The 16,116-nt window shown below is 44.7% G+C and overlaps 1 protein-coding gene across 2 annotated transcripts; it reads left to right on the top strand.

The window, feature by feature from the left end:
- The first annotated feature begins 215 nt into the window (after positions 1 to 215).
- prmt1 (protein arginine methyltransferase 1) lies at positions 216 to 7,813 on the top strand. Of its 2 annotated transcripts, none has more exons than XM_035615502.2 (10): positions 216 to 297; positions 1,788 to 1,883; positions 1,981 to 2,136; positions 2,271 to 2,334; positions 2,458 to 2,600; positions 3,676 to 3,763; positions 3,963 to 4,078; positions 4,178 to 4,328; positions 5,974 to 6,095; positions 6,227 to 7,813. In XM_035615502.2, the coding sequence occupies exons 1-10, from the start codon at positions 271 to 273 to the stop codon at positions 6,308 to 6,310; spliced, it is 1,047 nt and encodes a 348-aa protein (XP_035471395.1). In that variant the 5' UTR covers positions 216 to 270; the 3' UTR covers positions 6,311 to 7,813. The 2 variants fall into 2 exon arrangements, with proteins under 2 accessions (XP_035471395.1, XP_035471396.1); XM_035615503.2 differs by having other exon boundaries at positions 221 to 297; positions 1,797 to 1,883.
- The last annotated feature ends 8,303 nt before the right edge of the window (positions 7,814 to 16,116 follow it).

The following is a 16,116-nucleotide window of genomic DNA, read 5'->3' as shown; positions in this document are numbered from 1 at the left end:
AAGATTTACATCATTTGGGCTTGATCCCCACTCTTGTACTAGGCTTTAATTGTATGTCCCTTTACATTGTTTTTGAATTTTCTGCCAATTTCTTTTGGGCGGGTTCGAAGCCGATTATTCCGACTGTCATGCTAACCCGGGAAAGCGTCACGGAAATATAGGCGTGTCCGGTGGGCATTCTGGCCAATCAGACATGAAAGCCGAGTGTCGTGGGCCGGGCCAGACGAGAAAAGACTTCTGGACGCACACGCGACGTTACATTAAACCGAAATGGCGGCGATAGCGGAGAGAATGGAGGTAAGGTCCTATCATGAGAAATACACCACTATCCTCTCACTTTAAATATCTTTCTTCATCTCGTAGATCACGATCAGATTATCCCACGCCATGTTGTGCGTGAGGCAGTGTCTGTGTTTTTTTGTTATTTGCATGGGTAGTGGGAGACGCATCCATTTTAATTTCCCTCGGGCGACGCAGCTGCGATTGCCGCTCATTCATTAGCGCTGCACGTCGGACAGGAGCCGATAACCGATTCAAACATTTTTCGCCGACAATTATTTGTTGGGCCGCAGAAGATGGAGGCGAACACCGCGAGTCGGAGCGAGCGACGTGAGCGCGAGGAACGTTGTTGGCCGAAAACCGCCCGACGCGTCTTGTGGGACCGCATGGGGCTGTTAGCTGCGAAGCTAGTTAGCAAGCGGCTCTCCAGGCGTGGGGACTCGGCGTCTCTCTCCGGCTGCGCCAACATTTGGCATCGGGTAGTGAACATGTGGCAACACATACGACCACGGCCGAGATTACCCCCCCCCCTTTCCTATTTAGTTTATTTGCGGCTACCACATGAATATGCCGTATCATTGTGATGGATCGGTGACCCACTAACGCTGTGCCGGATGAGTTACTCCGCACGTTGAAGCATCCGGCTCGGGAGCAGCTGCCGCTTAGACTGCTGTGCAGAGAGTCGAGGTCCGGACCGTCCGCACATGACATCTCCTGTGAGCCCGGGGTTATGGACGAGTCGCCTGAGGCACACGGAGCTGGTTCAGACGTGGTTCGTCTGTGGCGACCCTCGAGGAAGGCCACGATCACAACCATGTGCTTCCATCTTTTGTGCTGCTCCGATTCTCCTCAGGCGAGTCGCCGCGGAAGTACCAAAGACCACCACAGCTACTCATCCCCACGCTGCTGTTAACCACTTTCGGCGCCATCAAGACATTAAAGAGGGATTCATGTATTTTCCACAACTCTTGGTGTTGTGCAGTGAGATGAATAAACTGTCCTGGCTCTTACAGTTCAAAATGCACCAGAATTCCCAGTGATGCCGTGTGTGAAGATGAAGCTCCATGTAGGGGTGTGATGGTGAACTAATGTTCCCGTCGATCGGAGAGCCTGACTGGTTCAAGTGGTCTAGAGTCACGACCCAAATTGAGTAGATAGTTTCACAATTGTTTTTTAGGCATCAGTGGGTCGTAAAAAAACATTTTGAAATGGGCCCCAGTTTCTCTCAGCAATGAACACAGCAGGTTATTTTCCAGTGCCTGCTTGTGGCACCATGGGGACGGTGTTTGCTGGTACTGGGCAACTGTACACATACTGTGCAGTTTATTTAGAATGTATCATTATTTGGCAACCGTTTCAGCTTTGATTTGTTGTTGGTTATTTTGGTTCACTGCTCATGCCCTCTTTGAGATGCCTGTCCGTTGCTTTTAATATGGTTTCAAGCTGTTCCTAGTTGCATTTTTGAGTTTTATCACCCTAGGCTCTAACTGTGTACATCTTTTGTTGAGGTTTCTCAGGGGGAGAGCTCAGCCAAGCCTGCAGCTGAGGATATGACTTCAAAAGACTACTACTTTGACTCATACGCCCACTTTGGCATCCATGAGGTAAGAAATGACCGAGAGAAAATGTCACTTTCCTTTTGTGTTTGTGTTCCAAGATTTTAACCCCAATACCCGCTGGGCCTTTTTACTGAAACCATAGGAGATGCTTAAAGACGAGGTGCGCACCCTGACCTACCGCAATTCCATGTTCCACAACAAGCATCTGTTTAAGGACAAAGTGGTGTTGGACGTGGGCAGTGGGACGGGGATCCTCTGCATGTTTGCTGCCAAAGCTGGAGCCAAGAAGGTTATAGGGGTACGTGTTGGGTTAATCTCTGTAGTTTTCTAGATTGATCACGGCTAATAATTTCATCCCAGATTGACCAATGTTAAGTGTCTATTTTTAGAGTGGAGAAGGTATGAATCATGAAATCATCTTTGTCTTTATAGATAGAGTGCAGTAGCATCTCAGACTATGCCGTGAAAATCGTGAAGGCCAACAAGATGGATGATGGTAAGTAACTGATCCAATTGTAGTGACACAAGGTTATCATGCAGTCAAAATCTCACACCTTGCTATGAGTGGATCGGGGGTGAAGGTTGTGGCATGACTCCTGACCTACTCTTGTGTATACAGTTGTGACCATCATCAAGGGGAAGGTGGAGGAGGTGGAGCTACCCGTGGAAGGAGTGGACATCATCATATCAGAGTGGATGGGTTACTGCCTCTTCTATGAGTCTATGCTCAATACAGTCATCTACGCCAGGGACAAGTGGCTGGTATGTATGTTTTATATTACTGTGTTTGAGGAAGAAGGGACTGTTTTATGATCTGCTTTGCACTGAAGAGCGTGTGTCGGTCTCTTATTGAAACACTTTCAATAAAACACTAAACACTCCAGATACTAGGACCTTATTATTATAATAGGGTGCGGTCAAAATGTCCTTCCTATCTACTATTCCTTGACCTCAGTGGAAAACGTCATGGGGTCATGGAAAGGTGTAAAGGCAGACTGATAGGACTTGGCTAAAGCCGACAGCGCTGCTCAGAGAATCCTACCCGACTTCCACTAAACTACGCCATCATGCGACTGCGGATGCTATTCACGTGCGTCTGCTGTGGTGAAACTACAAATTTCCGCAGATGGACTACAAAAAACGCAGAGGCTCCATCAGCACGGTTCAGTGTGTTTTACCACCATGTGACATCAGATGTAAAGGATTCATATGTAATAGTCACTTACATAATGGCGTGCGTCACTTCTGGATCATATTCATACTTTTCTATTTCGGATTGAATCGTTTACGTTCGTATATGGTGCGTCATGTTAAATATTGCTACCGCAATGAATTGTGGTGCTTCTATATTGCCTTTCCCTTCACATAGGAAGGTCCAGGGTACCCTATGCTAAAGGACATAGGAAAGGATGCATTGCAGCTCCTTTCCTATGCATTTATAGAATCCGAACAGCTCTAATCATGGCTGCTGATCAGATACTTCCAGGTCACTTCAAGATTTAGGAAACTTCCTGGGCCAATTTGACAATTCGACCGTACCCACAATCCCATACCTTACTGAGGCTGTTGGCTGATATTGAGAACCAAATTATTTAATTATGTAATTTTCACTTTTCTAAAAGCCAGTGTTAATTTGTTGTGTAAAGTTATCATGAGCCAGTCCGTACCCTGCCAATTTAATGCTACAGGTGCCCATGCGCTGCATTGCATCAAATACTCATTCTAACTATGAGGGTATGGCCAATGCTGTTGTGTAGACTGCATGATATGTTGTCACACCTGTTGTGTATCAGTGCTCAGGACAACCTGTTCAAGTTCTGTTCCCCACCCCTCCCAGAAACCAGATGGACTCATCTTCCCAGACAGGGCAACCCTCTACGTCACTGCCATTGAAGACAGGCAGTACAAGGACTACAAAATTCACTGTAAGTAGCTCCAAACCCCTTGAGGAGCAGTGTTTTCCATTGGTTGAAGGTCATGTGTGTTTGTAGGGGTTGAGGCTGGGGTCAAATAACAGTTGAATGGAAACGCTAAGAACACCTTGGGCACAGGACTGGAAACCACAGACTGTAAACATTTGATGATATCAGTGAATTGACTGCTTTGTTTTTGTCACCGCGGCAGGGTGGGAGAACGTGTATGGGTTTGACATGTCCTGTATAAAGGAGGTGGCAATAAAGGAACCCCTGGTCGACGTGGTGGACCCCAAGCAGTTGGTCAGCAGCGCATGTCTCATCAAGGTGGGTGGATCAATAATGGTTTGACACTGAGCTGAGGTGTGTCTGTCCTGGGCTACAGGTGTTGACTCTGGTTTTGTTGTTGTTGGTGTGTTTGTTTAGGAGGTGGACATCTACACGGTGAAGCTGGACGACTTGACCTTCACCTCACCGTTCTGCTTGCAAGTGAAAAGGAACGACTACATCCACGCTCTGGTCACCTACTTCAACATAGAGTTCACCCGCTGTCACAAGAGGACTGGCTTCTCCACCAGTGAGTCTGCTCTCACACACCATCCACTCCATGTCTGTGTATCTATGAGAGTGATCCCTTCAGCTGATGTTTTCACGTCTCTGTGACAATATATCTACAGAAAGAGCTATATTGCAACTCCAGCAGAAGGTGTACTGTTGCTGGTGTGATGTCAAAATGACCAACAGATTAGCCATATTTCTGTGATCATTTAAATAATGAGGAATGATATTTAAACGGGATTATGGAAGAACATTGACAGCTCTATTCAAGATTAATTTCACGTAAAATTAAATACTTCAAGCATCTTGTGTTTATTTTGATTATGGCTTTGTGAAAATCAAAAATACTTCAACTTCAAATTTATTGATATTGGTCACAAGGGGCAATTTGTGATGCAGCAAGACATACATGCAAGGCAATTAGACAGGCGACACAACTAAGGAGATCCACATGAAGAGGGTCACTGAATGATAAGCACATGGAATACAACATAATTCTATAATTAAAGTGCCAGTTTTTCTATCATTAAGTGCTAGTGCAATATTAATAAGATCCAGATAAATAAATAATAAAACCATAATCAATCACTAATAAAATCTGAGCAGAAAGTACCATCACACATAAAACTACAACCAATCAATAAAGATCTAAACCAATATAATCAATAATTAGACTAAAATGGATGCCCCATATACATGTGCTAAGAAATGCCACAGAAATGAAAATCCAAATAATACATAGCTTAGCGGACAGAATTTTCTGACCAGACCAGACCTGAGTTCAGGAGTGAGGTGGCAGTTGGTATCAATGAGTGTTTGTACCTGTTGCTCTTGACCGGGGGAAATCTGAAGCGTTAACCGGAGCTGAAACTCGGAGGGAAAGAGGTGATCAATGACTGATGGGATGTATTTAGCTATTTGAATCACTTGTCTATTTTAAAGGTCAGTGAGGTTATTTTGTTGGACACCGAAGATTTTGCTACTAATCTGTACTATTTTTGACAAAGTTTTTGGCCCATACGCTCAGATTTCTGTACCAGCAGAGAATAGAAAAGGTTAAAACAGACTTAAGGCTCCAGTATCAAAATATTAGATTGTTCACTTAAACCATAGAATTTACAATACAGAAAAGTCATACTTATGTGGGTTCATGGCGTGTCTTGAGGCGTTCAGCTGCTTTGATAGTGGCCTTCAGCTTGCCGGTGTTGTTGGTTCAGGTGTTTCTCAGCTTCCTGAGATCTATCTTGACAATAGCCCATAAGTTCTCTACTTGGGTCAGGTAATATTGTGGTCTGCAAATCCAGTTAGTAGTGGTTATGTCACTGTGGACGAAACTTTACACTGGACTTCAAGCAAGTTGGGATTCTGTGCCTCTCCACTTTCCCCCCAGATTCTGGGATCTTGATTTCGAAAGAGGATTTTGGACCACTGAGCAACAGTCCAGTTTTTTTTTTTCCTTAGGCCAGGTCAGATACATCTGACATTGTTTCTGGTTCAGGAGTGGCTTGATGCGAGGAATGTCACAGTTGTCAAATCTTTAATTTTCAGCTGCTGTTTTTGTAACTAAACTGCTACATTTTAACAGACTATGCCACAAAAGTGTATTGGTAGATCTGAGCTTATCCAGCACTCGACTGTACATTGATCCACACTGTCTCTCTCAGGCCCCGAGTCTCCCTACACCCACTGGAAGCAGACCGTCTTCTACCTGGATGACTACCTGACTGTCAAAACCGGCGAGGAGATCTTTGGCACCATCAGCATGAAGCCAAATGTCAAGAATAATGTAAGCAGAGCCCTGGAAGTTGTTAAATTTATTCTGTACTTTGGTTTAAAGAATGCAACTGTGTAGCTTCACTCCTGCATGTGGCGACTGTAAGCATTTTGTCTGAGTCTATGCTTTGTGTTGGTTTACAGAGAGACCTGGACTTCACCGTAGACATCGACTTCAAGGGTCAGCTGTGTGAGGTGTCGAAGACGTCGGAGTACAGGATGCGTTAGAAGTCTCTCTCTCCCTCACTCTGTTAGTTTCTTTGGTAGAGGACTGAGGGTTCGGTTTGACTGGAAGTCCGTACCATAGTTTGACGATCCCATGCAGCAACATTTTAAAGTCTATCCTTTTTTGTAGTTTATTTTCATTTACCTGTTCAAACATAAACAGTATTTAAAAGGGTTTCACATTCTTGGAGTACGAGTGCATTGGTGTTGTAATTCATTGTGCAGTAGTCTCTCAACAACACCTGGCTCGTTGACTTGTGCTTTAGTGTTTGTCTAAGATCTTCTTGGGTTTTACTTTGGCGTTCTTGTCCTTTTCTACGTGTGAAATCCAAAGGGCCTGCTGACCCGTTAACACAGTTTAACTCTTCCTTTCCTTTGGCCCCCTGTGCGGTCATCACAGGCCGTGTTCAGACCAAAATAGCCCCCGTATTGTAAAAAAAATAAACCAGGGTCTGTTGGTGTAATTCTGGGGCTCCAGGTTCCAACGAGAAGACGGTTAAAGACCAAAAAGTCAGTCAACAGACACCTGAGGTCCAGCACAGTTGAATTACAAACTCCCTGGTCTTACTCCAGGAATGTGGTTTGGTTTGCCAGTTCCAACTATTTGAGTCAGCAGTAACAACAAATGGTGTACAAGTTCACTGTGGACATTTATTTTGCTGGCGGAGTGGCACTGTAACCTGAAATAACAAGTTTACCCATTCTACAGCAATTGGAAATTAACGTCCTTAGCTGAACAAGGCAAAAATCTAGTACACTTAGAAAATGTCACCATCAATCTGACTGCAGTTCCGTTAAAGTGACCGCTGCAGGAGCTCAAAGCCATTCTGCTTACTAACTCTACATAGTAAATGCTTATTGTCAGTTTCCTGTTGTAGCATGTAGTGTTCCACACATCAACAAATTGCAGCATTTCTTCCCAACAAGAAATGGTGCAATATGTGAGGGTCAGCTTTGGAAAACTACCATATTAACTTCAGAAATGGAAAATGAATAAATGAAAATCTTATGCAGTACTCTTACCAATGTGAACGCTACATGCTAACAACTTGCTCACAATAAGTATGTCGTATATATTTGGGACATGATACAAACGTTATACTGCACACGTTCTAAAAATTGATGTGAAACTGTTCATAAGGGAGCCACTGCAAATCTGCAGCTCTTTGTTGGACCTCTGACGTATGTGACAGGCGGGTTGCAGAATCTGTAAAGTCCTTTTAAATTAGGCTGCACCCTTTAAAATAAACAATTGAGTATCTCAAAGTGTAACTGGACCTGCAGATGGAGATGGCTGGGTGGGACCAGAGCTCGAGGCCTGGTTCTTGTTGGAGCCACAGCTGTCGGGTGTAATGGAGTGTTTGTCTTTATAAAGTGATCTGAGGCTGCTTGAGTCTGAAGTGTTAACCATGGCAGAGGTAGCTCTCACTCACCACACTTGATTATTCTCTTGTATTTTTGCTTTGTCTGTTGCTTTTTCTTAAAAAAATAAACAAATTAAACTAACCATAAATGTAACTGTTTTGCGTCTGCTACAAAGAGTCGTGAACTGTTTTATCTTTCAAACGTCATCATTCTGGAAGAATTCTCACTAAATGTTTATTTTCATTGCCTCATTGAGTGTTTTAGTAAATCTACATTCAGATCAGATCAATATCAGTCTATCAAATGTTCAGCAGTCTGGAGTAGAAGCAGGGGAGCTGCCTTCGAAGCTCAGGTAAACGATAATAGTAAAACTTCAAATGTTGATTCAGTAGAGTTGTGATTTAAGGAACAGTCACCTAGAAAGCTGTGCAGTGACTGCACATACGTAGTCCTTTCCATGGCCAGTGTATGGAGGACAGTGCCAAAATTAAAACTGTTAGTAAATGTACAGAAAATATGTGATATGTAAATCATATGACCAAATGACTACAATAGACACATCAAATTTACTATTGACTGAACATTTTCACATTAAAGTGCTGTGAGACGTTTGTGCTGAATATATTTCTGCTGCTCACGCAGGCCAGCCATGGATAGTTGCAATTCACTGACAGCCAATCAGATTGCAGCATTTTTGTTAACTGACTTGTTTATTTTCCCTGTCAGTGTTTCTGAACTGCTGCATTAATTATTCACATTTTCATAAGTGAAACTCTACATCATTTCAGTCTGAAATATCATAATGTCATTCATTTGTACAGAGGGAAGTAAGTAATATCAGTAAAATAAAGTATGCAATATTTCACTGCAATAATCATTAATAATCAAAACTGATATTTTGTTGCATTCAGGAATGAATTAAAACCCTATCTGAACTTTTTGTAATTTGTATTTTTGTTGAAAAGAAGCAGACAAGTGTTTTGAAGATGAGATCAAGTGAAACAAGGCTTTCAACTTAAAAAAAAAGTTTTATTAAATATAGTCAAACGTGCCTTCAATGGAGCCAGTAGGGCTGTTTCCCCCGCGTGTTGCAGCCCAGGCTGGTTGGGAGCAGAGTGTTTTCCTGAGCTTTCTTCTCCATCCAGAAGAACTTTTTTTCCACCAAGCGGGGCATTCCCCCCAGTACTGATGGAACAGTCTCTCCCTACAAGGACTGGTACTGGCAACTTCACAACCACTCCAGCTCTTACTGTGCACGGGCCCCGGGGGCTCTGCATGGTCACATCCCCATGAACACAAGACACCTCCCCAAGCTCACCTGTGGGGGTTTCCACGAATTCTGACGAATTGTGCTCCCGGAGTCCAATCGCGCCTCTGTGTCCCTCCCAGCCACTGTTATCGGAAACATGGGTAGTTGGACTTATTCATTGGCCCAGATGTGCAGTTCTCCAGCCTCCTCTGTCGGCATGCTCTCTTCCTGTCCTGGGCAGCTCCAGGACATGTGGCCCTCCTTACTACAGGAACAACATCGTCAGGAGTATCAGTTGATGGCTGGTTGATGTTGTTCCAGCTGGGGCCTCACTGGCCGGGGCCATCCTGCGCGTTTGTTCTCATGCTTGCTACCCCCTGGGGGTGCTCGTTGAGGGTCAGTCCGTGGAGAACGAAACATTTCGCAGGTAACTTGAAAGTTCTCAAGTATGGCCACTAGTCCTTCCAGGCTCGTAGGTCCTTGTTGGGCATCATACCTCTTAGCTTCCTGGGGGAGGGCTCGCACGCACCTGTCTACCACCAGTCCTTCCAACAGGGGTGGGTCATCTCCCTCAGCTAGCCAGCTCCGGGTTAGCCGACTCAGGTGGGCTACTTGGGCCCGGGCAGGAAGGCTTGGGTGGTATGTCCACTGATAGTTTCTGCGGGCCTTTGCTTGTAGGCTGTAACCATACTGTGCTAGGATAGCGGCCTTGAGGCATTTGTAGTCTGCGGCCTCCCCCACAGAAAGGCCTTCTGTGCTTCTCCATTCAGAAAGGGTGCTGATGTGAGGGCTGAGATGGGGGAAACATTGCCCTCTGTAGGAAGAAAAAGAAAGGGCACCCCGCTTTTATAAGGCCAGGTCTAGGGAGTCAGGGCCTCTTGGCCTGAATTCTTTTAGATGTGTGGCAGGACTGCTTGGTGTGTGCAGGTAAGGGGGAGCTGGGAGAAACATTGCTTGTGTGTGTTAATTTAATAACTAACAGAGTCCCTGTAGATTGGATTGAAGTGAAGCTTTGTCCTGGTGGATGTTGACAGATGTATGCTCTACCAGCCCCAGGTTTAAAGAAGAAGTTCAGCCTCTCCCCTGTTGAGCCAGAATAGTCAACCTGCAAACATTTCTGGTGTCACCACTAATCAAGGGCCCAAGATTAAGCGAGGTAAATTAAACACGCATGGTTAATGTACGTAGAAGGGTTATTCCCTCTGAGGTACTTTTCATTACTTTGTTTTTATCTTCCATCTGATGATCACACGTATTCCTTTATTGCAGACCTAGTGCCAGACTGCTGCTTTGCTGGATCCAGACCATCCTTGTCGGGCTTGATGTGTCTGCTTCCTTGAACTTTCCATAGATTTTGAATTATTCAGTGAACTTTGATTAGTTTTATGTTGCTGTGACGCCTGACTTTTACATTGATGCATTTTGTATTGTGGAATAACCTTTACACCTTTGTGACACTGACCCAATGATCTCCCTTTAGTTTCTTTTGTTTTCTTTATCGGCAGTTGGGAGACCTGCGGGGAGTAGAAGTGGGATACACGCTCCTTGCATGCAGTGTGGTAGGCCTTGTGGTGGTGGTCACTCGATTTACTTTTAGATGTGCATTTCTTTGCAGTGTACCTTGCAGTTTAGTTGCTTTGGTTTGTAGTGGTATGAGTGAACAGTGTACTCACGTGGTGGTATCACTTGGTCATGCGATAGAATCTCCCCGCAGAAAGTACCCTGCTTAATAAAGCGCTGCCATCTAACATAATTTAATTTTATACAGTGGTCATTTTCCTTATTTATTTTTTTTTTTTACTGTTTTAGTATTGTGAGATAAAAGCTTTTTGTTAATACTAATATTTCTCTCCTTTCTCAGGTTTTCCAGTATTGTCATTTTTGGTTTCCCAGTTTTCTAATTTTGAATAAACATCTTTGAACAGAATGCATGTCTCATGCTCTTTGAACCTTAAATTATATTGTGTCAGCCCGTGTGAAGTTGGGGCTGGTTTAGCCCATGGGTTTTTATAGGGACCTCATATCTGCCTCGCATACAGTGCCTGGTCACAATATGATACCTCCCCATTCATTTGTCTCATTTCTCTCTCTCTCCCTGCTGTTGTCTCAAACACCTCAAGATAGACCTCGACATCATCACGGTAAGCTTGGTTGAACGGAATAGCGTCGGCTCAAAATGCCCGCATCCTCCATCCTGTGAGATGCCTGGCTCAGGCTCAGTTCAGCCCGACAATTGGAACAAGGAGAACGGCAGTCAAGTTTAAAGGAAAATTTTTATCATCATTATGCCCCACCTGTTTTATAACAGGTGGGGCATAATAACTTAAATTCCTCCCGGACCGGGATAGTGGGTGCACCTGGGTGGAGCTCACCTGTTGCTGCTCTCCCAGAGTGGAAGCAGGTAGTTGGAGATATTTACCTGCAATGACCTCCCCCAGCGGCCTGGGATGTGGGAAGGGCCTCTGCCCTTGGTGAGGAGGGTGTTTCCCTCCCCCCCTAGCAGCACTGGTGTGCCACAGCGCATAGTAAGATCAAGAAGTGCCACTTCCGCCACTGTATACGCAGCAATTTTTCTATCACAAATTATTCACCCACTGACTGCAAGGATCATGAACTCTTTAGTTCTTGTGGACTCTGGTTTGTCTATTTAATTATTCCCTTGATGTACTTTTCTTTGTGTATCTGTTATATTAGTTTCTTGATCCCTTGTTGTTGGTTCCTGTTTTATTTTGAAGTAATGATGTGTCTCACCTGTGTCCTGGTGTATTTAGTCATTGTGCTCCTAGTCCTCTGGGTCAGTTCGTCCTGTTTGTTAGGACGTCTGACGTAAAACGTAACACTGACGAAACGGCCGTCGGAGGCAATTTTGGGTTCAGTATCTTTCCCAAGGACACTTCGGCATTTGGAGTGGAGGAGCCTGGGTTCAGAACACAGGTTCTGGTTAGTGGATGACACGCTCTACCTCCTCTGGGGACTTGCGTGCATGCGGGCAGTTTCTTCTCCAGTGTCACTAGTGTTTGAGCTTCAACCTTCTTCTTACGTCTCAGATAAGTGACCTGTTGCTAAATGGGCAACTGCGCTGTGAGAGAAACATTCTCTCTTAGTTAGTTCTTATGCCAGGTTCATTGAAGAAATTAGAAACATTTTTGATCACCCTGTGGAGGGAAAGGAAGCAGCTAGTAGGCAGAATTGAATGAAAGATTTTGGCACCTTAGAGGGAGTGGGATAAGACTGCTCTGCAGGGGTTATTTACTTATGGCTTCACCAACCAGCTCAAGGAGCGTTGGGTGGTTGTCCCCGGACTCTGGACAACCACCCAACCACGACACAGAGACGCTTTCAGGCTGGTCTGTGCTTCTACTTTACTCAATCAGTTAATCTCATTGCAGCCCGTCCCCAACAGCCAAAAAAAACACAGAGGAGCTTTTGCCAGGGTTTAATTAGCTAAGCCCAAGGCTGTGAAAGCCTTAGATGACAGACTCCTGGCATCAATAACTCACAACTGTCCCCCTTAATTTTATTGTTTCAGGTAACCATAGTCACCTCACCTCCTGCCCCAGTAGTTTTAGTTCAACCTTGGCTCAAATTACATAATCCCCATATTGACTGGGTCCTCTACATCTGTAATTAGCTGGAGCCCTTTCTGCCTTTCCCACTGCAGTCAGCTCCAGCCCCCTCCCATCCCTCAACCACTACAGTTTCCTATATGCCTGAACCCTCTATAGTGCCTCCCTGTGCATCGTGATTTAGCTGAGGTTTTCAGCCAGCAGCGGGCTCAGTCTCTGCCCCCCATTGTCCCTATGATTGTGCCATTGACCTGCCTGGTGACCTCTTGGCCACCAGCCAGTTGTACAACATCTACCATCCAGAAAGATAAGCAATTGGAAAATATATCCATGATTTATTAACTGCAGGTCACATCCGCCCCTCCTCCTCCCCTTTCAGTGCCAGCCTTTTTTTTGTGGACAAAAGACTGCACTCTACGCCCCTGCATTGACTTCTGAGGTTTAAGTGACATAAATATCAATAAATACCTTCTAGCCTTCTAGCCCCTCCACACAGCCAAGGTGTAAGCTTTACCTCAGGAATGCTTATCACCTGATCTGCATCAGCGCCCCTGCGGTCTTCCAGGTGCTTGTAAATGACGTCCATGGGGATATGTGAATAAAAAAAAATTGTGTACCTGGACAACATCCTGATCTTCTCATGAAACCTGGAAGAACACACACAGCACGTCAGATTAGTGCTCCTATTAGATCTGAAGTGCTGCATTTGACACCATTGATCACAAGATTATATTACATAGAGACTAGAAAAACATTATTGGGATTAAAGGAACAGTACAAGAATGGTTTAAGTGATACTTATCAGATAGATTTCAGTTCCATTCAAAAGTTTGTGATGGAGTTACACAAGGTTTTGTGCTGGGACTGATACTTTTCACTTTATATATGCTTCCCTTCGGCAGTGTTATAAGAAAGCACCACATGAATTGCCCTTGTTATGCAGATGATACCCAGCTGTATTCATCAAGTTAATTCGCCTGAGGAGAGAGAAGGACCACCTCTTCTCCAACGTTTTCCCTCAGCAGCATGATGGGAGTGAGTTATGGCAAATCCTTAATGTGTAGACTAATGTAAAATAACACTACTTACTCGCTGTCTATCAATATATTACACAAGGCTGATTGATACAGTTTTGTTCCAATATACTTGGTATTACATTATTTAGAGCTGTGCTAAAAGAGATGGACCTGGCTGGCCTCATGACTCCTGCTAGAGCAGCGAAGAAGTGGGAGAACCTGAAGAAAACATACAAGGTTTGGATTCATAGTATTTAACTGTAGTGATATCATAGATAAAGTGACGATAAAGTGAAGATAGAAGATCAGTTACTGTTAACTTTGAGTGTTCTCTGCAGACCTGCGGTAGCCTGACCTGAGCCGGGGCCGGTGGCCAGCGGCGTTGTTCATGGCAGGTTTCATCGTCTTCCTTTTGAAGACCGTCTTGTGTTATGTTGGTAGTTGGGTTCATAAATACTTTAAGTTAACTTGGATGCGTTTCCGCCTTGCCTTTTTCCTTCTCCCGGGTCTATTATTAACTTGTTTGCATCCTACACCCCCTAGACACAGTATGGACGTAACAGTGCTCTATGTTGTATTTATCATTGAGAACAGAATTTTGCCCTACATGAATTACAATGTTTGCAGGAGCTCAGGAAGCCACTCCACAGGGAGTGGCACTTAATCAGGGTCAACTGCTGGGACCTGGAAGTGGTTCTCTCTCATGGATGAGACAATAGGTGATAGGCCATCTATTCAGCTTTCATGCCTCATTGCCTCAGCCTGGTGAGAGAACCCTTCTGAGTCCACATCAGCCTCCCCTGATTCAGTGCCAAAGGAGCCAGAGAGTTCAGAGTCAGGGAGTGTGTCAGGGTCAGAGGAGCCAGGATCAGCAAAGATACAGCGAAGTGACCACATACTGGAGCTGCTGGAGAGGGAAGAGAGGAGGGCAGAGGAGAGGGCCAAGCGAGAAAAAGCTAGGGATGAGAGGCTGCAGGGATTGTCAGAAAAAAATAGTTGTGTAGTTTAAATCAGATAAATTGTGTTCAGCTGTAATGTTTAATTAAATAAAATTGTTTGTGAAATTGATGAGCACTGACTGGCGATATTCACAGAGAAATTTCAAACATAAACTTTAATTTTGAAAATTGTTAAGGAGAAGTAACTGTACACATCAAATACTATGTACTGAAACTATAATTAGAACTACTATTGGAACTTTGAGCTATAACAATTAAAACAATTTACATGAAATGAAACTTGAAACAGAAAACTGCATGAATTTGTGACAAATGAAGTTATTAAGTATCATGAAGAACTTGAAGCATGTTACGTATCTCTCGGCTTGGTAAAATATGCAACTGCTGCCTTCAGGAACTAATCAAAAACGTTCTTATACAGTAGATCACTTTAACAGTAGTCGTGGTCCTGAAGAACAGGAGCATCAGCGATGTGCCCACGCAGCTGTTCCCCACACTGCTGGTCTGCCTGGAGGTGACCACTTCCGTCAGCCGGTCCCAGTGCCTCTTCCACAAGCTCAACTGCGTCCCCATTTCTGAGGCAGAAGTCGTGCGAAATAACACAGCAGCAACCACATTCACTGCAAAAGCAGGTTGCACCCACGGAGCCTTGAAAAACACAATCTCCACTTGGCCTTCATGATGCCAAATAATCTCTCAATGTCAGAATGGGCCTTTGCGTGGTGCCTGTTGAAGCTTGTGGCAACTGGATTTCTCACTGGCTCCAAGTAAGGTGTGATGAGGGCAATGGGTACAGACTGTGTACATACACAGGGCTATTTTTAGGTACTCTGGCATCAAGGACTGACCCTGGGTAACCGAACGTATACATCTAGGAACTGGCACTGATGGTCACACATGGCTTGCATCTGGATGGAGTGGGACAGTTTCCACTCCATCCAGATGCAAGCCATGTGTGACCATCAGTGCCACTGAAACAGCACTGAGCATCTGCACTTGGGGGCTTTATTCTAATATGGCAGCCATCAATGCTGCCCACGACCCTGGTGAATGCTTCTGATCGAGCAAGACGTTCAAAGCCAGTGCCGATTCTCTGATGCTCCTCCGGTTGTGGAAAGTAAATGACCCTCTTCTTGAGCCTGAGGAATTTTTGTGCAACCCTGTGGAAGATGGCATGCACCGTGGAACGTGGGATGGCAAACGCTCGTGAGACGACACGGTAAGAGGTTGAGCTTGCCAGCCCAAACCAGAACACCAGAACCTCCAGGCCATGACCCCAGCCATGGTCAGATGGAGAGTGGAGAAGGTGGATGAGCTAAGCAACTGTGGGTCTGGAGAGGCAGAGGTCAGGTCGCAGGTCACTTTGGACCATCAAAATACAGGGCCAAGACAGGACCTGGTCGTTCAGTACACAGTAGAGGGGGTTAGTTGGCCATGCTAAAAACAGAAATATGAGTGACAATACAATCAAGTTTATTCATGTGAAAACAAGATTGTGCCTTGTCCAAGTTTCCCCAGCAGGGGGTGTAGTCTGACAGAGAACTCAGACGATGCATGTGTGTGTGTGTGTGTGTGTGTGTGTGTGTGTGTATATATTAAAAAATAAGTGTACAGGCCTAGCATCATCTTCATCCTTTCACTTACAATTTGACGA

The sequence above is a fragment of the Scophthalmus maximus genome, chromosome 17, assembly GCF_022379125.1.
Source record: "Scophthalmus maximus strain ysfricsl-2021 chromosome 17, ASM2237912v1, whole genome shotgun sequence".
In the NCBI taxonomy this organism is placed as follows: Eukaryota; Metazoa; Chordata; class Actinopteri; order Pleuronectiformes; family Scophthalmidae; genus Scophthalmus; species Scophthalmus maximus.
Note: the sequence above shows the minus strand (reverse complement) of the source record. Positions and strands in the feature narration are given on the sequence as shown.

What these genes read in the sequence shown, in the direction of transcription:
- prmt1 (XM_035615502.2), top strand. Translation starts at nt 271, where the DNA reads ATGGCGGCGATAGCGGAGAGAATGGAG. An exon ending in GCAGCGCATGTCTCATCAAG is followed by an intron (nt 4,079 to 4,177) that starts GTGGGTGGATCA and finishes GTGTTTGTTTAG; the next exon opens with GAGGTGGACATCTACACGGT. An exon ending in AGCCAAATGTCAAGAATAAT is followed by an intron (nt 6,096 to 6,226) that starts GTAAGCAGAGCC and finishes GTTGGTTTACAG; the next exon opens with AGAGACCTGGACTTCACCGT.